We start from the raw sequence: 23,224 nt of genomic DNA, 5'->3' as shown, positions 1-23,224 counted from the left end.
GCCAAGAGATTCCACATATCTCTCATCTCTAGGTTCTGAGTCCTTGCTCCATAATATCATCAACATGGCTTCCTGGACTCCAGATCCTGCTGCCTAGTGGCACATCTGGACTCCTGGATTACCTACACACACCTTTTCCATCTTTTTCTAAGTGCCAGTTGTTCACGGTTAGTTTACTAATCCCAAACTTAGCCCCCTCCTATTCTCCATACCCAGCTCAGGGACAATTTGAAGCTGAATTTCTGGAAATGTCATACCTGATTCATCTTAGTGCTATACCTATGCATAGATGTTTGTGCTACAAGTTGCAAGTTAAAACATACTAATAACTTACAGTGAAGATGGTGGAGTAGGTCAACACTGTACTCACCTCCTCCCATGACCACATCAAAATTACCACCAAATTATATGACAGCCATCACTGAGAACCACCTGAAGACCAGCAGAGCAGAAATCCTATAATTAAGGACCTAAAGAAACAGCACACGGAGACTGCTGGAGAGGAGTGACAGGCGTGTTCCACACCCACATGTGGGGGTTAAAAACGGGGAGGGATAGCTCAGCTGCAGAGGTCCCCTGTGAGGAACGAGGGGGTCCCAGCACCAGGAAGAGGAGTCCCCCTAATAGCTGGCTGTGAAAACCAGCAGGGATTGTGTCTGAGTGAGATGCAGGGCTGCTAGAGTCAAAGGCACTCCTCTTGAGGGGTCCACATGTGGACTCACTCGCTCGCAGACTCACTTGCTCAGGGCTCCAGTGGTGGGGCAGCAGCTCATAAAGTGTCAGGAACATACAGGGAGAAACTAAATGGACTAGCTTTAGGGTGAGGGCTGGAAGAGTAGGGGACGGTGCGGCTCTCTCCAGGGATGGAAATGCTGGCAGGCACCATTGTTCCTGTGAGGAGCTTCCCTCTCACCCAGCCAGTCCATTGCAGGTGCGCGCCAAATCTGAGCTTTCCATTAACCTAGCTAATACCATTTGCCTTGCCTGGGCAAATCCATGAGACCCTGCCCCACTCCAACTTGCATACCAAACCTAAACTTCTTCTAGTGGCTCCTCCATGTAACACCCTGCCTCCGCTCACGCTGTGGACTTGCTTAAATTCTCTCAAAGGTCCACAAACCCCAAACAAGCAGTGGTTGGCCTCAGCATGCCCTGTACCTCTTGCTAAGTGGCCCCAAGCACAGCAGAAGGAGCAGCTGGACTCAACCTACATTGTAAATCCCAGCACATGGTCCAAAATCTGGCAGAACTGGTGCCCAGTATTGGCTTGGAACGTACTTTCAACTAAAGCAGGCACAAGCCCAGCACAAGTGGTGAATGGCCTCATCTCACATTGTGGTGCCCACCAGAGTCCCAACCTGCTACCAAGTGGCAGCCAGCCTTGGTTCACAGCATAGCCTCTCCAAAGTGCCTGCAAGCCTAGCACGAGTGGCAACCAACCACAGATAACTTTGTAACTCCCACCAGAAGGCCCCAAGCCTAGCACAAGTGGTGGCTGACTTTGTTTGGCCCACACCAGAGCCACTCCCAAGGGATACACACCGACACACATTCACAAAAGAAGTGAAAAAGAATGACAAAAACATAAACATGGATGGGCTAAGTAAAAATAGTGATTTTAGAATGTGTTCAAACTTAAGTGACCATCAACTTAAAACAGACTGCTATAAACATAGCAGGGCATAGATGAAGTACTTGGTAACCACAAACCAAAACTTTAGAAGAGATATACAAGAAATAAAGACAAAAGAATCCAAACACAACACTATAGAAAAGTCATCGACATGCAAGAGAATAAGAAAGGAACAGAGACTACAAAACCAATCAGAAAACAATGAATAAAAGTGCTCTAACTGTATACCTGTCAGTAATCACGTTAAATGGAAATGGACTAACTGCTCCTATCAAAAGATGTAGGGTGGCTGAATGGATAAGAAAACTAGACCCTTACATATCTGCCCACAAGAGACCTACTTCAGCTGGAAAGTGCACACAGACTCAAAGTAAAGGGATGGAAAAATACATTTCATGCAAATAGAAATGAAAAAAAAAAAAGCTGGGGTAGCAATACTCATATGAGACAAAATGGACTTTAAAACAAAGGCTGTAACAATTGACAAAAAAGAGTATTTTATAATGATAAAGAGATCAATCCAACAAGAGGATATAACTCTTATACACATTTCTGTACCCAATGTAGGCGCACCTAAATATATAAAGCAAATATTGATGGACATAAAACTCCTAGAAGAAAAAAAATAGGCAATAAACTCTTTGACATTGCTCTTAGTAATATATTTTTTTTTTTGGATATGTCTCCACAGGCAAGGGAAACAGAGGCACTACATCAAACTAAAACGTTTTTGCACAGCAAAGGAAACCATCAACAAAATGAAAAGACAACCTAAATGTCCATATTACCCAAAGCAATCTACAGATTCAGTGCAACCCCTATCAAAATACCAATGGCGTTTTTCACAGAACTAGAACTAGAATAAGTAATCCTGAAATTTATATGTAACCACAAAAGACCCGAAATAGCCAAAGCAATCTTGAGAAAGAAGAACTACCTGTTCGTGCTACCTGTTATCACACAAGTCTACAGTAATCAGAATAGCAGGGCACTGGCAGAAAGACGCCTAGATTAATGGAACAGAATAGAGAGCCCAGAAATAAACCCACACCTTGATGGTCAATTAATCTATGAAAAAGGAGGCAAGAATATACAATGGGGTAAAGACAATATCTTCAATAAATTGTATTGAAACAGACACATGCAAAAAAAACAAAAAAAAAGAAGAAAAAAAAAGAAACTAGACGACTTTCTTTTATACCATATGCAACAATAAACTCAAAACATATTAAAGACTTAAATGTAAGACTTAAAACCATAAAACTCCCAGAAGAAAACATGGGCAGTGAACTCTGTGACATCACTCTTAGCAGTATTTATCTGAATATGTCTTCTTGGGCAAGGAAAACAAAAGAAAAAATAAATGGGACTACATCAAACTCAAAAGTTTCTGCACAGAGAAGAAAACCATCAATGAAATGAAAAGACAACCTACTGAATGGGAGAAGATATTTGCCAGTGATACATCCAATAAGGGGTTAATATCCAAAACATAAAAGGAACTCATACAACTTAACATTAAAAAAAAATCCAATTGAAAAATGGGCAGAGGACCTGAGTAGATCTTTCTCTGAAGAGGACACACACATGGCCAATAACATGAAAAGATGCTCAGTGTCACTAATCATCAGGGAAATGCAAATTAAAACCAAAATGAGATATAACTTCCAACCTGTTTGAATAGTTATCATCAACACATCAACAAATAAGTGTTTGATATTTAGGGTATTCCATTTTCTTCAGCATGCTTACTTTCTCCATTCCCACTAACAATTGTCACCCCAATAAACTTTAATTAAAAACAAAACAAAACACAAATAAGTGTTGGCAAGGATGTGGAAAAAAGGAAAACCCTCCTGCACTGTTGGTGGGATTGTAAATTGGTGCAGCCACTATGGAAGATAATAGGGAGGTTCCTCAAAAAATTAAAAAATAGAACTTACATATGACCCAGCAATTCTACTTTTGGGTATTTATCCAAAGAAACACAAAACACTACTTCGAAGGGACATGTGAATCCATATGTTCATTGCAGCATTATTTACAACAGCCAAGATATGGAAGCAAGTGTTCATCAATAGACAACTGGGTAAAGAAGATGTGGTACATATATACAATGGAATATTACTCAGCCATAAAAAAGAATGAAATCTTATTACCATTTATGACAACATGGATGGGCCTAGAGCGTATTACGTTAACTGAAATAAGTCAAAGACAAATACCATATAATTTTGCTTATATGTGGAATGTAAAAAATAAAAAAATATATGAACAAGGAAAACAGAAGCAAACTTGTAGATACAAACTGGTGGTCACCAGATGGGATGGGAGTTGAGGGAATGGGTGAAAGGGATTAAGATGTGCAAATTGGTACTTATAAAGTAGTCACAGGGATGTAAAAGACAGCATAGGGAGTATAGTCAATAATATTGTAATAACTACGTATACTGCCAGGTGGGTATTAGATTTCTCAGAGTGATCGCTTCATAATATATATAGATGTCTAATCACTGTGTTGGGTACTTGAAACTAATATAATAGTGTATGTCAACTGTAATTAGAAAAACACTCATTAATATTGATTTTGAAACACCATTTTTTTTTTTTTTTTTTTTTTTTTAGGTGGGCGCAGCTCACAGTGGCTCATGCGGGCATCGAACAGGCAACCTTGGTGTTATCAGCACCACGTTCTAACCAATTGAGCTAAGCTAACCAACCATCCCTCTAAATACCATTTCTGATAAAAGAAATCAGGGCTCCTTGGAGAAGTAGTTGATTCCAGAGCCAGAGTAAATAAAACATAAGATGGGTCTGGTATATCTTATAATGCTAGAAAGTAAAGAAGTGCTAAGAAAAAAAAATGAGGCAGTGTATTGAAAGTGTCCAGGAGCCAACCTGAAAGAGCTCCCAAGGGTCAAAGCTGGAAGAATATCAGCAAGAAAAATGAATGATGATAGTAGTGGATTATAACGTAAAGTATGAAATAAGTATCCTCGTGTCCATACTGATATAAATAAGTAAATGAGGAATAGGGGACAACGTTTCCTTATAGAAGAATTCCAATTAATAAATGCAGAAGGAATAAGAAGAATAGAAAATCTCCACAAGACCACCACAGTAATAATTGAGGCAGATGTGTTCCACCAATTGAAATTAGTGGGAGCAGTTTAAGGAGAAACAAGATATTTGCAGTCTTAAACTATCTCCCCCCAAACAAACTAATTATAAAGAGAAAAACAGCAACTTTACAGTGAAGAAACCTGGAAGACACTATTGTAACCACATGATCAAATTTAGCATCACTTGTAATAAGATGTTAACATCATGCATTCCCTGACATGCTCCAATGAGAAGGAAATATCACTTCTGTGGTATTCCTCCCCAAAACATATACCTTAATCGAATACCGTGTTTCCCCGAAAATAAGGCCTAACCAGAAAATAAGCCCTAGCATGAGTTTTCAGAATGACATCCCCTGAACATAAGCCCTAATGCGTCTTTTGGAGCAAGACTTAATATAAGACCCGGTCTTATTTTCGGGGAAACACGGTAATCATTTTCTCTTGTCCAAACCTCTGAGGTAGAAGAGAACCATGGGTTCAGGTGCCTAGTAGTGGGCAGTTAAGCATGAAAAGTCTAGAACCTGGAACAGCTTTGGACAAGAGAAAACAGAGAACAGGGAGGGGAGAAATTTATTCAAGATGAATTTGTCCTTTCAACACTAAGATCACCCCTGAATTCTCCTTTCTCTTCCCCACGGCCTTACATTTTCATATGCATAGCTGTGAGCCGACGTGGGGACACATACCTTCACAGAGGTGACAGACACAGAGGCTAACACCACAGACATATATTCCCACACACTTGCACCCAACCTAGACCGGGAAACACAGAAGAACACACACGCATCCATAGGACACAGCGGTACACATACACACGCACTCATACATGTACACAGGTCCACAGGTCACCCAGGTCCATACACACATACTCGTGCTCCTCCCCCCCCCCCCACACGGGTGACAGGTATATAAACACATAAATGTGCCCCCCCCACACACACATCGATATACCTACAGAGGCCACAAGCGCACAATTTCCTGGAGTGGGTGAGGCATGTTTCCCAATATACAGTGGAGTCTGTTCATCTACTCAGCTGATGACCCTCAACTGCTGGGGGCAGCAGACCCAGCTGGTCATTGAGAGCCCTTTGCAATTGCTTCATATAAAACAGATTCTGAGAGGACATCTAAAGCCTCCACTGTCTGTTAACCCACACTGTACACATTCACATTCCATTCTAGGTGAACTGCTGTGAACTGGGAATAACTCCTAACCACGAGTACGTAACCCATCCACCTGCTATGTAAAGAGATGCCCGGCAACATTCAACTCTCCTCTTACCAAAAAGCTTCTGCAAGACTTGTCCATCATATAAATCTTCAGCCAGGTCTTTCACAATGATTCTCTCTCCAACCAACACATCATTAATCCAGTCAATTAATACCTAGAGATAGAGAATAAGAGAACAGTCATGGGGTATGTTTCTATAGACCAGCTTTCTTATCCTGGACAACTGAAATCTAAATGAACTTCAGATTTTGAAAGCAGCAGAACTATCCACATGAGCCACATGTGTGGACAAGTAGCTATAAGTGTGAGCCCCAGAGGCTCTGATAATTTTCAGGTATAAGCCCTTCTCGTGCTGGTGGCACCAGTGTCCCTGCTAATATATTCTGGCCCCCTACCATTCCTTACCCTAATGGCAAGCAACATTCACACAGTGTTTGGCTGTGTGGCTTTGTACCAGCCAAGGAATGGGCTTTGGAGTTACACAAGCTAGCGTTGAAATGCCAGGTTTACCCATGAATGCTGTGATCTACGGCCCTCTGTGTGTGTACCTTCCTGCCCTCTCTTCCTTTGTTTCCTCTCTCCCTCCATCCATCCATCACCCATCCATCCACCCACCATTTATTAATACCTGCTACGTGTCACACTCTGTGCTGGATCCTGAGGGTGCAATGATAAAAAAAAAAAGAGACAGTCTAACCTCGAGAAACTCACCATTTAGTGATGAAGACAGAAGTATCACGGAGGTGACTACAGTGATAGAACCAAATTCAGGGACCCATAACATCACAAAGAGGGGTTGAGTAATAGCACCAGGGTTTACAGAAGGCTCCCTGGAGGACATGCCCCATTTTGCCCCCACCGTGAAGAGTAGGTCGAGGCATCTGGTCAGAGGGGGCTGCATAAGCAAAGGCATGACAGTGGGGAGTGTGGGAAATAAGCACTGTGCGTATGGAAAGCCACCATGAGCAGGTCTGGTGTTTGTGTTTCCGTGTCACTAGGCAGGGGACAATCTGAGGTTGAAGAGGCAGGTAGGGTGTGGAGACACCAAATACCACCACCAGGAGTGTGGGCTTCAACCTGAGGTTGATAGGAAACTGCACGTAGGTTTTCAGCAGGAAAACGATATATTCAACTTGCATCTTGAATGAATCAGTCTGACATCCAGTGCCCTTTTAGGCTTGTGTTAAGTGAAGCTTGGAGAAGTTGAAGAAGAAGAAACAGGATGGGGAATTAGAAGAGGGATGAAATGAACATTTTTCGAGGGATGACCACATGCCAACCCCTGTGCCAGGTGCATTATATATAATATTTCATTTAATCTCCTTTATTTCTGCTTGAATCTCATCTCCCCCACTCAGCTGCGACCATAAACAAACCATTTGGTTTTTCTGAGACAGTTTTATCATCTGTAAAATGCGGATGATAATAATTCCTACTTCACAGCGAGCTTTTGATGAGGGTCCTTGAGAAAAACAGTGAAAGGACTGTGTGAACTATCAGATCCTAGCAAATGAACTTCTTTGCACTAACTTCTTTGCTGCTTCTGATCAACATAATTAATTGGGCATTCATCATGTCCCAGTTTTGTGACATTTATATGTCCACCTACTGGACCAGGAGCTGCTGGCGGGCAGGGATTGCTGTGACTATTCTCTCTGCAGTGGCTCACGTGGTACCTGCACAGGGCAGGTGGTCTAGAGACAGCTGTTCAGCCTGAGAGGCACTGGAAGCCCCTCCTAATGTTTTCTTACCTTCATTAGTTCTTGAAGCTTGGGGTCACTGCGTGAGTTTGGATCCACCATTGTTCGCACTTCATTCTCCTCTTTAAAAAGAAAAGGAAATCAGTGGGGATGGTTCCACTTGAAGGCATCAGGCCACCCCAGAGAAGAAGAGACCCACGTACCCAGCATCGTGTCCTCAGGGTCCAGCTCGAAGGGGATCGGGCTGAGGGGCAGGTTGATGGCGTTCATGCCCTCCTCCTGAAGCTCTGACACTGCAAGGAGAAGCAAGTGCGGGGTCACACTGCAGCCCATTGGCAACACATGAGAAATCAAAGCACTAAGGTTAGATTACAACTGTTGCTCAGCCTGCAATCGATTCCCTGCCTTTCCTTGCAAACAGGACCAAATTGTCCCTTTCCTCTTACTTCTTCCAACTGTCACCTCAGTCCCTTTCCTCAGAGAAACAGGGAGTTCTCTGCTCCTCTCAGAAATGATCTTGGAATAAATGGAAGTGAGGTGGGTACAGATGGCTTTCTTAAGTCTCTGCCTTTCGGCCTTTCGCCTCCTGTTGTCCCTCCTTCAAGAGCTTGCTGTCTGGTCACAGTGGGCACCTGACAGTGGTGGACTGGATGAATGAAGTCACCATGTGAAGGCCACAATTATGTTGTAAGCCATTTCCATCCTTGGCTCAACCCTGCTGTGACCTCTCTCCTGATTTGGCTTCGCTGAGTATTTTTTTTTATTGTGCTACCTCCCCGTTTCACCCCACCCCAGTGCCACTGCTCGACAATGTCTCAGTTTAGCCTCTTCACTGGTCTCTGGTCCTGTGCCTCCGGCTCTAACGAGCTGTGGGCCCTGAGGCCAAGCACCTCACCCCTCTCTCTAGGCCTGTTTCCTCAGCTGAACATACACGGCACCACTGGAGAACCAGCAAGCTCTTCTATGGTTTCCAAATCCTAGTTACCTACAATTCCACTTTCAAGAAAAATAAAAAGAAGTCAATGACCATGAAAGACTTTCAGCCTGAGCCTTTCCCCTTACCCATCTCCTACATGAAGTCTTAGTTAAAAAAAACAACAACAAAAAACAAACAAAAATTCCTACCAGAAAACCCGTTGTGTGATAGACTCTGCTGAGTGCTGACCTTGGATTACCTCTCCTAAAAGTGGTGACTTAAATCCCCTCACCTCTATTCAATTGCAGTTTGGATAATAACTTTTCACCAATTAAGCACAAAAAGACCATTTTCTCTGAAAGCATAGACCAGCAATAGGTCCTTAAAGAGCTAACATGGCAGCTGCAATCAACCTTAATAGAAGCAATGTCCCATCTTTCCATTTTATTTTATTTTTTATTGACTCTGGCTTCACCGATTGCCAGTATATACTTGCAAGAACTCTTAAGCACAAGGCAGCCGCTTACAAAGAGTTCTTTCATATTAGCAAACTCACTGATGGTTGCAGTTGGATGGAGAACGAGATTGCCTAACAAAGAGTGAAACACACTCTACCCCAAAGAGACACGACTAGCATTGTGAAGCTGGTATTTATTCCCGTGGCTGTGGGCCCTTGACATTCATAGGGGATATCAGCCAGTCACCGTCTTGAATCTCCAAATTCACAGATGCCCACCACTATATAATTCTCCCCCATAAAACATAATGAAAAATATAAGCAATATCTTCAAGGCTTAAATGATTCTATAAATATAGGACTGCATTTGCTTTCTAGCGAAGAACAATTGTTTCCTTAGATTTCTATAATTTCTTCTAATATTCCTCCTAGGACTGGCAGTTTGCTTCTTTTCCAGACTATTTCTCACAGAGAAGCAAGATTTCCATTACTTAAACAAGCACAGCTATGCAAATAATGGGCAGTGGAAATCAAGTCATGCTGAAATGTGGGTGCGAGGCTGGGCTTACTAAACAAGGAAGACACTAGCTCCTGGCCAGGACCTTCTCTGTCTACATTCTCCCCAGGTCTGTGCTGTCCAATATGGTAGCCATTAGCCAGTCTTACTCGGATATCTCCTTGTATGTCTATTAAGAGAGGTTTCAAATTTACACAAACAAAACAGAACTCGTGATTTTCAATACTCTCATCCCCACCATAACAACACTGATACAAGACTGTTCTTCCCCTATTCTTATCCTCTTTAGTAAAGGGTCCCACCATATATACAATGGTGTAAGCCAAAATCCGAGGAATTATTTTTAACTTCTTTTTTTTGCTCACATTTAGTAGCCAATACGTTGGCAAGTTTTGTGGGCTCCACCTCCAAACCAGGACCCAATGCCAACTGCTTCTCACCCTCTCCACCACCATCATCCTATTTCAGGCCATCTTTCGCCTGGACAACCAGAACTACCTTCTAACTGGTCTACTGCTTTCTGATCATATTCTACTTCCAATAGCACAATCAGAATAATAAAGATGTAAATAGGGTGATACATTCTCCTGTAGCTTCCCATTATACTCAAAATCAAACCCCGACTCCTAAGACCTATAAGACCCTCTGATTAACTACCTGCCTCCCTCTCATGTTTTCTGTTCTTCAAGCACTCGTCATGATCTGAAATGATCATTATTTACATGTCTTTTATCTATCTCCCCCCACCAGAATGTAAGCTGTGGGAAGACTGGCACTTTTTTCTTGTTTACTATTAGATCCCCAAAGAGGAGCCAGACTTCCTAGATTCAAATCCAGGATCACTTACTAGCTATGTGACCTTCGGCAAGTTCATCGACCTCTTATACCTGTTTCCTTATCTGCAAAATGGGGATGATAATATTGCCTACCTGCTAGGGTTTTTAAGAAGATCAAATGAGTTAATATATGTAACATGCTTAAAAGAGTCCCTGGTACCTGGTAAGTACTATATGAATATATGCTATTATTATTATTACTTAAAATAATACCTTATGCACAGTAAGCACTTAAGAACTATTTGTTAAATAAATGAATAATCAAAACTGTTTAGACCATCCTTCAATAGCACAGGCTATGAGTTGAAGCACAATTTGCCAAAGCAGAATACAGGATGCAAAGAAGGATTCCAGCTTGTCCTCAGGAAAAGTAAATTATATTTTGGCCTGACCCTGTGTGGTATGTGTACATACATGTGCATGTGTGTACATTTCTGGGGCAGCATTTCTAGCTTACATTTTGTAAGCAGGGAAAAGCTGCATCTCTCCTAAGACTGTTGTATAGCCAGAGCCAATTTGTGAATATAGAGATATTTACACCTCTACAGTGCGACTAAAATTCAATATTTGCAGCCAGGACTCCTAAAGGTAGGTCAGAAAGGGATCTCTTTTTACATGGAGATCATTGTTAAAAATGTTTTCAGATGAAAAATCCCCAGTCAGAAACCTCCCCTCAGCCCTGCCTCTTTAATTCACTCACAGAGACAAAACAAACTGGAGAAGAAAGGCTGAGATATGTTTGCAATTGGAAATGTTTTTTTCAGGAAATGATTTGGTACAGGAACATCATTCCCATCCCATTAACTGCTGACTCTGAGCCAACTGTTTGTAAAAGTGAATATGCAAACTGCCCAGTTCAGGCCTGGCCCCGGCCCCATGGGACCGCATTAGTGGCCACTTTCCCAAAACAGCCCGCCTGCTTAGGAGGTTTCATTTCTATTAAACCAAAGCAGGACCCAGCAGAAGCCCCTCGCCAATCCTACACTCTGAAAGAGAAAGAGCTGCAATTGAATTTTCTCAGCATAGAATATGAATATGATGTTTATCCCTTGAACCTCCTCTAACTAAAACTACCGTGTTTCCCCGAAAATAAGACCTAGCTGGACAATCAACTCTAATGCGTCTTTTGGAGCAAAAATTAATATAAGACCTGGTATTATATTATATTATATTATATTATATTATATTATATTATATTATATTATATTATATTATGTAAGACCCGGTCTTATAGTAATAACAAGACCAGGTCTTACATTAATTTTTGCTCCAACAGTTGCATTAGAGCTGACTGTCTGGCTAGGTCTTATTTTCAGGGAAACACGGTAGGTCTGAATGTGCGGCCTTTTGGTGTCTTGCAGCGCCATTGGTCATAACTTAATAAACAGATTAAATGCCCAGCTGAAGGTCGGCTTGGGAAAGCAGGGTGATTGCCTCAACTCCTGAAGTGCTCACCATGAGAGAGGGGACTTTGGCTTTTCTGGAAAATGAAGTCTGACTCTGAGTCCAGCTGTGCAGCAAAAAGAAGTACATGGATGGGCTTTGGAGTTGGAAAGAGTTGGATTTGAATCCTACTTCTATTTTTATCAGCTGTTGGGACCTTACGTAAGTGACTTAACCTGAAATTCAGTCTAAAATAATTCTCTATGAAAAAAAGGGTATAGCTGACACTGCTAGTTTCCGCCCCAATATTTATTTCTTTTTTCCTACGGAAAGAACGCTCATTTTCTAGTATACAACCCTCCCTCCTATGCCTCTAGGTGAGATCCTGATTGGTTTGAGCTAATTTTGATAACCTCTATTTCTTTAGCAGTGATTGGCTCAAGCATTGTCATGTGATACAATTCTCATCAATGAGCCATGAGAGGAAATTTCTAGAAGCTTCTAGAAAAGCTTTCCTCCATTTTAAAGAGAAGCCCAAGGAAGAAAACCTATCGTTCTCCTTCTAACCATTATTGCATTAGGATGTTATTCCTGGATTTGCTGATCCCATTGTTGCCATGAGGTGAGTCAGCCCAAAAGAAAAGCTAATATGCTAAAACTGGCAGAGAAGAAAGAATGAAGGGGTTCTTGATGATACTGTTAAGCCACCATCCCTAAAACTACGCTAGCTTTATATGTCTTGTTATAAGAGATATAATAAGGTCCCTTATTGGTTAAGCCAGCTGAGTCGGCATTTTCTGGGACTTGGATCCTGAACTCCCTAATTAATACATGAGACACTAGGATTATGAAGTTGATGGATGAATACAGTAGGTCTGCAATGAATGATAATTTTCCTTTTATTTTTATCATGAGAAACAGAATAGCTGCAGGCATCTCTTACACTCCAGAAATACGCGTACGTACAGGGACTCAAAGAACACCAGGCAGAAAACAAGTATGGAAGGAAGAATGGACAGAGGTTTCTAAGAGTATGAAAGGGTCCATTTATGCAAGGCCAGTAATTTCATTCACTCAATCAATAAACATTACTGGGCACCCTCCTCTGAGGTAGACCCTGTGCCAGCACAGGGCATTTGACATGGGTTTGCCTCAATCTGCTCATGGGTGGGTGAGGCAGACACATAAAACAACGTGCAGTACGCTGTACTTGCAGGGATAGACGTGTAACGAGAGGGCTGTGGGAGTTCAGAAGGAACAAGGCTAATTTTGGATGGGGACGACTGGGAAGGATTCCCAGAAAGGGGACATTTGAGTTGAACTTGGAAAAATGTAAATTTCATCTGACACAGGTGCCCCACAAAAGGCACATCGGGTATAAAACCAGCAAAGTGTGGACAAACAGGGCAAGTGTTAAGAGAGTGATGATTATGTACGAGCACCAGGAATGTAGGGAGCACACAGGGAAAATGGGGGAAGGAACAGAGGGGCAAATAAGTAAGTGGGGTCCAGCGTGTTAAGGACTGTGAAGTCACCTGTTCCCCAGCACTCCCTGGATCATGCTCCCCATGTCTACAGACAAACAAACAAACAAACAAACAAACAACCTACCGAGGGAGGGCAATAGAACAGCCAGGATATTCTTTCTCCCTTAGCACAAGTGGGCCCCAGTGAGATATACAGTCTGCTTTAGATCCTTATCAGGATTCAGATGATTGCTTTCTGGTCCTCTTGAAAGCTACTAACGCTCCCTTAAATTCAAAATGGCTCAAGGGCCCCCACAGAAGATCTTGGCAGCTAGAGACAACTACAATATTTGATAAGCAAACCCCAACAACTTTTCTTTATGTGAAAAATCAACCTGAAAGAACATCTTCCAAAAAACTACAGCTAATGTCAAATTTAATGGGGAGAAACTAGATACTTACACCCCAAAGATTGGGAACAAGGCAAAGATATCTCCTCTCACCACACCTATTCAAAATCATACTAAAAATCTGAGCTAGTACCATAATATAAGAGAAAGAAATAAAAGGCACACAAGCTGGGAAGGAAGAAATAAAACCATCTTTTTCTGTAGATGATATGACCATAGAAAATCCCAAAGAAAGTATCAAAACAAAATAAAACAATGAAAAGTACCCAAACTCTTAGAACTAATATGCAATTATATAGCAAGGTTGCATGATACAAGGTTAATATACAAAAGCCAATTGTTTTGCTATGTACTAGAAATTAATGATTAGAATTAGAAATTAAAAACACAATTATCATTCACAGTAGCACCAAAAAATGCAATACTTAGGTATAAGTCTAACAAAATATGTACAGGGATATGCAGGAAATTATAAAACTCTGATGAAAGAAATGAAAGAAGTTCTAGATATCATAAATGGAGAGACATTTGGTGTTCATTCATTGGAATGTTAATATCATTAAGATGTCAATTCTTCTCAACTTCATCTATAGATCCAATGCAATCTCAGTCCAAATCACAGTGAGATATTTTGTGGATATTGACAAACTGATTCTAAAATTCACAAAACAAGGCCAAAGATTAGCCAACATACTACTGAGGAAGGATAACAAAGTTGGATAACTGATACTACCAGACCTCAAGTCTTACTATAAAACTACAGTAATTGAGACAGCGTTGTATTGGTGAAAGAATAGACACAGATAAATGAAACAAAGTAGAGAACCCAGAAATGAACCCATATAAATATATTCAACTGATCTTTGACAAAGGAACAAAGGCAATTCAATGCAGAAAGAATAGTCTTACCAACAAATGGTGCTAGAATAATTGGGCATCCATATGAAACATACATATATACACACACATATGAGCAAATCTAGGTGATTTAGGGTTTGGCAATAAGTTTTTACATACAACATCAAAAAGACATCCATGAAAGAAAAACTGATAAGTTGGACTTCATTAATTTCTACTCTGCAAGAAATATTGTGAGGAGAATGAAAAGACTAGCCATAGACTGGGGGAAAATATTTACAAAACCCATATCTGATAAAAGACTTGTATACAAAATATACAAAGAACTCTAAAAACTGAAGAATAAGAAAACAGCGCAACTACAAAATGGACAAGAAATCTGAAGAGTCATGTCACCAAAGAAGACATACAAATGGCAAATAAGCATCATTTTCATTAATGACAAATTAAAACAACAATGAGCTCTCACTACACACTTAATTAAAATGGCTACACTCCAGTAGAAATGAACATACCTTATTCCCAGATCTTGGTTTCTAGTACCAAGAAAGGGAACCAGGGGTCCTTGGAAACATGGCTGATTCTAGGACTGGTGAGGAAATACATAGGAAATATACAAGATGAGTCTGGAAACAGAAAGTAAGGAAGCTGAAACAATTTGAGCAACAAAACAAAGTAGTATTAGATTATAACCTAAACCACAAAACAAATATCCATGAATCCATACTGATATAAATGACTGGATAAATTAATCAATGGGGGAGAGGAGACAAATCTCCTTTGTAGAATTCCAAATAATTGATGTAGATCCTGTGCTCTCAAAGAGGGAGAGCATAAACCCCACACTCCTTAAATGTGAGCTCTGCATAGTAACTTCCTTCCAGGGAGTACAACATAGAAAAGAGGAACAAGAGGAACTTTACAGGGGAGAAATATGACCAACACTACCTCAGCCAGGTGACCATGGTCAACACCACAGTCATAAATCACGGGATTTCACGTGATGAAAATAGCGCTTACTTCTGTGATAGGCCTTCCCCCAAATCCATAACCCTCGCCTAATTCTGAAAAACCATCAGAGAAATTCCATTAGAGGAATTTTAGAGGAACAGCCTAAAAAACACTGATTAGTACGCCTCAAAATTTTCAAAGTCATCAAAAACAATGAAAGTGTGAGAAAATGTCACAGTCAAGAGGAGCCTAAGGAGAAATGATGGCTAAGTGTAATGTGGTGTCCTGCATAGGATTCTGGAACAGAAAAAAGGACGTTAAATAAAAACGAAAGAAATATGAATAACCTATAGGGTTTAATTAGTAATACATCAACGCTGGTTCACAAATTGTAACAAAGGTACCACACTAATAGTAGATGTTAATAAGAGGAAAAACTGGGTGTAGGGCATATGGGACTCTGTACTATCTTTGCAATTTTCCTGTAAAACCTAAAACTATTACTACAATAGTCTATTTAAAAATATTAACCAAAATTTGCTATTTTTCCAACCAAATACCGTGTTTACTGGGGAGGAACCCATGATTTTATGGAACACACATTTCCTTCCATCAGCAAGAAGACAGGTAATTTATCAACCTTTAGCTGAGCTCTATGGAAGCATTAGTACAGGAGGCAAAGCACAAAGACCATTTCAAAGCCCTACAGTTCAAGCTGTACTCTTCCCAAGTGAGAAGCCAGGTTTTCAGGAAGAAGTGCTTGTTTTTTTGTTTGTTTTTGTTTCGTGTGTTTGTTTCCAAGGCTGAGATGAGAAGACAGAGCTTCCTCATAGCTTCAGGAAGCCTGGCAGGGTCATTTCTGTTTTCCCAAGAAGGGGTCTATGCCACTAGTATGACCATCACTGGCGGTACAGTGGTCACTTTACTGATTTCCTCAGGAACTGCTCTGGAAATACCTATCCATGGTTCCTCAGGGGTCTTTACACCATGGGCTTTTGCATTAGTTTTCTATTGCTGTAGTAATAAATTACCATACATGTAGTGGCTTCACACAACACGGAGTTATTATCCTTATGGTTCTACAGGTTAGAAGTCCAACATGGGTCTTACTGGGCTAAATCAAGGTATTGGCAGGGCTATGTTCCTTTCTGGAGGCTCTAGGGGATGATCGATTTTCTTGCCTTTCCTAGTCTCTAGAAGCCACCTGCATTCCTTGGCTTGCAGCACCTTCCTCCATCTTCAAACCAGCAATGTGCGTGTGCGTGTGCGGGGGTGTCAAATCCTTCTCACTCTGCATCACTCTGATCTCTTCCACTTTTAAATACCCTATATGTACACTGGGATACCTGAATAATCCAGGATAATCTCCCTGTTTTAGAGTTATAATAGCTGATTAACAACCTAAATGTAACCAGCAACCTTCATTTGCCTTTGCCATGTAAGATAACATTCACAGATTCCAGGGACTGGGAACTGGACATCTTGGGGGGGGGGGGCATTATTCTGCTTATAAAAGCTTTCCTGGTTAAGGGGACAGGTTCTGTTCTCAATACTCGCCCTTGTCTACAACATTGCGGGTTCACTTTTCCTCTGTATGAGACTGCCAAAAGAAAATGCAAAATCCCAACCCTCTTCATCCCAGCCTTTAAACTAGAGGAGTTTTATTACTTTTAACTAAAAGGATACTTGTTTCAGCAGCCGTAATATAAAGAAAGCATCATGTAAACATGGGAGCCAGCTCGTGGTGGCCTCAGCAGACTGTCAGGGTCTCACCATACTTCCCTCTACTTGATACAGCTATTTAGTCACCAGGGTCTGACATCCAGCCCTTGGAGTGCAGCCAAAAAGGGGAACTTAAAGGCTGGTGTTGTGATGGGAGCTGACAGGGGGATTTACAGTCCTGAGTCTTATCGTTTCCATGAGCGTCTTTGTTTCAGTCAGTTTTATAGTCTCTGCAGAGTTGGAAGGCTGCCAAGGCTGGACATTTATTCGTTGTTCAGCCAAGCACGTGATTCAGCTACCCTCCAATTATAAGTAAGCACAGAGGGAAATGGATGCACCATTGGCTAGTTTTGGGCAGTCAAAACAATCTGAATTGAAACATTGGTGGAGGTCTCAAGTAAGCCATAGGAGTTTAATTGAAATACATCACTGTTCTTTGTCTTTTGCCATGCCATGTCCCGTTATCTCTTTAGATTGAGAACCTGAACCATTTCCATGGTTTTAAAGGTCTGCTCCCACTTGAGCAGAAGGTGGTGTGGATGTGGCATGCTGGGACTTCGTAATGGAAAACGTCAAGCCATTGTGCCTGTGTGTGTGTCCATGTACATTAAGCACTTGTAACAGCCTTGAGGAGTTCACAGGCATTGATCTGGTATGCTGGCTAATTACATGTGAAGGGTGGGTACAGTGAGTGACCCAAGACAGCCAGTGTGGAACTGGTACTACTTCTCCCTTTCATTCGTAAGCATGTGTGGGCATCTCTAGTTCCAGGGGCTGGGCCGGGAGCTATGAACACAAAGATACACAAGCACTTCCTGTCTGGGGTCAGTAGGTTCCTGAAAGGCAGCCACTTGTGGTGGTCCTCAGAGCCCAGCACAAGCCAGGCATACAACAAGCCCTCCACAAGTGCTCAGAGGATGCTGCAGTTAGGAGAGGGAGGGACAAGACGCATACAAAAGTTTGGTAAGGGCCTCCACCCAGTTCTGAACCAAGTCCTGAGAGCAGAGTTCCCTTCCAGGGTGGAGAGAGCAACAGGGGCGTGTGGGATACGCAGAGGCCACTGGAGGCCATAGCGCCCCAGGCACCAGGTGCAGCCTCTGCATCTCACTTGAATTTATCTCTGGGTATCACCTGAGTCAAGTTTCTTCATTTCATTTTCTGTGGCTCTTTGACCTTCACGTCTATGTCGTTATTTATTAACCCTGAACAGATAGTCATTTATCTTTGCAGTGCCTAAATGCTGCCTAAAATGTACCACATCAAGTACTAGTTCACTTGAATTCTCAAGTGGTGAGCTAGGTGGAAACAAAAGCTCTGGATGTGGCTGGTGAGTGAACACAGCATAGTGTTTTATTTGGATCGATTCACTAGAGGTCTAATTCTGGGTTTGTCTGAAGGTCTGTCAGTGGTTTATCCTGAAGGAGTACAGTTTGTATAAATACTCTCTTGAATGAAGAATGATGATGGTGGTAAGAGAACACACACTTACACTGCACTTCCTTTGTACCAGGTATAGATGTGGCAAAAAAAAAAAAAAAAAAAAAAAATATATATATATATATATATATATATATATATATATATATATTCACTTATTTAATCTTCCCAATCTAACAAGTAGGTACCATTATTCTCCCCATTTGACAGATGAGGATACTAAGGCTCAGAGAGGTTATGTAAGCAGACCAAGGCCACACAACTAGAAAGTGGAACCCAGAGTTGATCCCAGGCCAGCTGGCTCCCGAGTTCACATCCTTAACACTACATTGTATGTTGTCTCCATTTTATGTAACAGCTTAAAAAAAATATGTATGTGTGTATGTACGTATGCATGTGTGTATATACGAAGTCTGACAATTAAGTTTGTGAACATATTGCAAAGATGTTGCTAACCTTTTTTGGTATCAGAGGGATTATTCATTATGAATTTGTACCAACTGGACAAACAGTTAACCAAGTTTACTATTTGGAAGTGCTGAAAAGGCTGCATGAAAAAGTTAAACAACCTGAACTTTTCGCCAACAATTCATGGCTTTTGCATCATGACAATGCACCAGCTCACACGGCACTGTGTGAGGGAGCTTTTAGCAAGTAAACAACTAACTGCAGTGGAATACCCTCGCTGCTCACCTGATCTGGCCCCTGATGACTTCTTTACCTAAAGATAAAGGAAATATTGAAAGGAAGACATTTTGATGACATTCAGGACATTAAGGGTAATACGACGACAGCTCTGATGGCCATTCCAGAAAAAGATTTCCAAAATGGCTTTGAAGGGTGGACTAGGCACTGGCGTCGGTGCATAGCTGCCCAAGGGCAGTACTTCGAAGGTAACCATAGTGATATTCAGCAATGAGGTATGTAGCGCTTTGTCTAGGGTGAGTTCGTGAACTTAATTGTCTGACCTCATGTATAACAATGTATATATATATGTATATATATATGGCAATGTCTAAAACGTGGCCACTTCTGCATTCCCACAAAAAACCAGAGGGTCTCATGGGGAATAATCTTGTGTATGCTAAGCCCTATGGGTTGTCTGGTCACTGTACTGGGGCTCAGCTTCTGTGAGGACAGATTAAAAAGGAGGTGATATTTGAGCAGTATTTTTGTTTGTTTTAAATAATGGGTTGATTTATTTCTGGACAGAACGCTCATTTAAGAGAACCTTGAAAATATAAAAAAATAAAACTAAGAGACTATAATCCTACTGCTTAGAGATAAAATGTTAACGTTATATTTTCTTACAAGCTTTTCCATGTTTTATACACACACACTAACATACTGGGTACACGTATAGCCTGCTTTTATAGTGTCACATAATCTCATTATCTTCCGTATGCCGTCAAAAATTTCCCTTTAAATGGCTTTCTCAATCCCTCTTGATGGTACGTACACATTTTGCTACTTAACCGTTCCATAGCTGTGGGACATTTAGGTGGTTTCCAATCTTGGGGAGAGGCGGCTGAGTCTGGAAAGTTGAGTCATTTGCCAGCTATGAAGGGTGAGTGGGACGAGCAAGTGTGAACCGTGGTGCCTCGGGGACCTAGATGTACAGCCCTGTGTGAGAGTCAGGCCACAGGTCTTTCTCCCTCTTTCATGGGCCTTGAGGAAGGTATCATTCAGAAAGTTTAAGAGATTTCCCTGAAAAGTTGCCTAGATGATTCTAACTAACACTTAGCCATCTCCTGTCCCCAGTGTCTCAGTTTGGAGTCGTTTAGAAGCAGGAAGAAATCCTAGGGAAAGGGCTGAGGGGCGAGGAGAGTGACAGAGACATAGGAAAAGCCAATGAAGGGGGTGCACTGACTGAGCTGGTTACCTGTGGGCCACTGAGCCTCAACCCCTACGTGGGCTTTCAGAGGAACTGTGGGGACAGTGCCCCATTAGTTGAGGTCACCCCCCAGGGTACTACCTCTTTGTACTTCTAGGTTGTCGCTTGCTGCCAGCTGAGAGAGCTTCAGAAGCTAGAGCCCTGGGACAGAAAAGGAGAAGTGCCAAAATAAGGTGAGATCCTGCTGTGTGCACCACCACAGCCAGGCTGAAACAAGAGGTAGCTGGGGGGTGCCATGTGCAGTGCGAAAGCAACTGCTATGCTCATCCAGGGATTCGGGGGCCAGGGCCCTCCCTCTGCTTCTCCCAGGAGACCAGGTGGGAGTTAAGAGAGTATATTTTTAAAAACAAATCAGGGAGGGGAACATACTCCTTTTCACCAAGGAAGAAGCAAAGAAGAGTGGATGGGCTGCAGAATCCCGTTCTTCATAATTTGATGCTAAGTCACTGCTGTTCAAAATAAACATTTCCTTAGTCCTGACTCCAACATGCCCATGCTGGAGATTGGGAGGTGAGCAGGACGTGAGTCCTGCCCCTGACCTTGCTCAGGTCTAGTCTGAGAGGACACTAGGTAACAGTCGGTGGGCAGGTTGTTTCTATCAGAGCACGGCACCATCCTGAGAAAACTATGGAAAATCGGGGAAAGGAGGTAATCTGCATTGAGCTCCTGCCACCAGCCCGGCCACGCACCGAGGGTTTCTGTTCATTATTCATTGTCTACAACCCTCCCGGAGAAGAGATGCCGTCTTCTTGGGGACAGTGCGGAGGTTTCGGAACTAGCTCGTCATCATCATACCATCAGAAACATGGTCGTGGGGCTGACGGAAGTCTATGACTCCTTCATGTGATGGAATGGGAACTTGTAAAATGTGCTCTTTCCCTTCCTCCCACCCTTAAGCACTGATTGAGTACCTACTGTATGCCATGTACTATTCTAGGAAAGAACTAACTCTTGCCCTAGGAGTTCAGTCATATACACCCAGAATCTCAGTGGGCTGAGGGCTGACACAGGCATGGCTCCAGGTGACAAGGGAGTACCAGGCTAGCCTTACCAGGGAGAGCTTCATGGAGAAGGCATGTGCCAGACCCTTTTGTGGACAGATCTCTATTCTTCTTTCATCTCACCATTGTTAGTAAATATAAGATTTGACAATTAAGTTCATGAACTTGCCACTGTGTACCTACACTGGCAGCCCTGTACAAACAGCTCGGTAAGATTTCATAACCTTGGTATGTCAGTGTCTCACAGCTGTGTTCATGTTAACGTGTGGCAGTGTCTTGTTGAGTGGTGTTCATTATTGTTATTGCGTGTTTTTGTGTGCCGTCGCGAGAATGTCTGAGCTTGAATTAGAGCAATGAACAAACATTAAATTTCTTGTTAAACTTGGCAAGAGTGGAAGTGAAATCAGGGACATGTTATTCTAACTTTATGGGGATAATGCCATGAAGAAAACGACATTGTACAAATGGATTAAATGTTTTTCTGAAGGGAGAGATCAAGGTTGCCAGTACTGAGCAGAACTGATGAAAACATTGCAAAATTTGTCAAATTGTGTGTCAAAATTGTCAGCTGACTGTGAGAAGCATAGCAGACCAAGTAAACATCAATAGAGAAACAAGAAAATCTTAACCGAAAATCTTGGCATGAGAAAGATGTGTGCAAAAATGGTCCCAAAGGAGCTCACCAATGAACAAAAGCAAAGGAGAGTCAAAGTTTGCCAAGACCTTTTGGAGAGGCAAGATGATGTTTTGGGCTGTGTTATCACTGGTGACAAAACCTGGGTGTACCAATATGACCCTAAAATAAAATGTCAAAGTGCACAATGGAAGTCAGCTAATTCTTCACGACCAAAATAATTCCGTCAGTCCAAAATCAAGAGTCAAAATGATATTGCTAAACTTTTTTGATATGAGGGCTTATTCATTATGAATTTGTACCAATTGGACAAACAGTTAACCAAGTTTACTATTTGGAAGTGCTGAAAAGGCTGCATGAAAAAGATGAAAACAACTTGAACATTTTGCCAACAATTCATGGCTCTTGCATCACGACAATGCACCAGCTCACACGGCACTGTCTGTGAGGGAGTTTTTAGCCAGTAAACAAATAACTGTATTGGAACACCCTCCCTAGTCACCTGATCTGGCCCCCAACAACTTCTTTCTTTACCCAAAGATAAAGGAAATATTGAAAGCAAGACATTTTGATGACATTCCGGACATCAAGGGTAATACGACGATAGCTCTGATGGCCATTCCAGAAAAAGAGTTCCAAAATTGCTTTGAAGGGTGGACTAGGCGCTGGTGTCAGTGCATAGCTTCCCAAGGGGCGTGCTTCGAAGGTGACCATAGTGATATTCAGCAATGAGACATGTAGCACCTCTGCTAGGATGAGTCTGCAAACAGATTTGTCAGATCTCCTATACATCTGTATGCAAATACGAAGAACATCTGTCTCCTTCACTATTTTGAGAGCTCCAAGAGGACTCAGTCCCAGCACTGCAGTGCCAGCACCTGCCACACAATAATTGCTTAATTCATATTTACTGAATCAATGACTAGTGCAGCAATGCTGGCCCCTGGGCAGTCTTCCCCTTCCAGCAGAGTCCCCCAGCCAAATGAACAGCTCTACCTTCTACATCAGAGACAGACATTAAATTTGGTTGGGTCTGGGCTTTAAGAAGAGAAC

General features: G+C 41.9%; 2 protein-coding genes across 2 annotated transcripts in view; one reads left to right on the top strand and one right to left on the bottom strand.

Moving 5' to 3' along the window:
- LOC141572237 (uncharacterized) overlaps positions 1-2,813 on the top strand; it is a 161,266-nt gene extending 158,453 nt beyond the window's left edge. The window contains exon 6 of the mRNA XM_088789888.1: positions 2,325-2,813. The gene's annotated coding sequence lies outside the window, so the exon portion shown is untranslated. The remainder of the gene's footprint in view (positions 1-2,324) is intronic.
- The window catches only part of PARVA (parvin alpha), a 154,118-nt gene that overhangs the window by 43,687 nt on the left and 87,207 nt on the right, over positions 1-23,224 (bottom strand). Inside the window, exons 2-4 of the mRNA XM_019729368.3 lie at positions 7,893-7,982; positions 7,741-7,811; positions 6,041-6,143 (exon numbers count right to left, since the gene is read on the bottom strand). Coding sequence (XP_019584927.1) covers positions 6,041-6,143; positions 7,741-7,811; positions 7,893-7,982 — 264 coding nt within the window. The remainder of the gene's footprint in view (positions 1-6,040; positions 6,144-7,740; positions 7,812-7,892; positions 7,983-23,224) is intronic.

Source organism: Rhinolophus sinicus, chromosome 14 (assembly GCF_057876585.1).
Source record: "Rhinolophus sinicus isolate RSI-liver-muscle chromosome 14, RSI-T2T, whole genome shotgun sequence".
In the NCBI taxonomy this organism is placed as follows: Eukaryota; Metazoa; Chordata; class Mammalia; order Chiroptera; family Rhinolophidae; genus Rhinolophus; species Rhinolophus sinicus.
The sequence above is the reverse complement of the archived record's forward strand: the minus strand, read 5'-3'. Positions and strand labels throughout refer to the sequence as shown.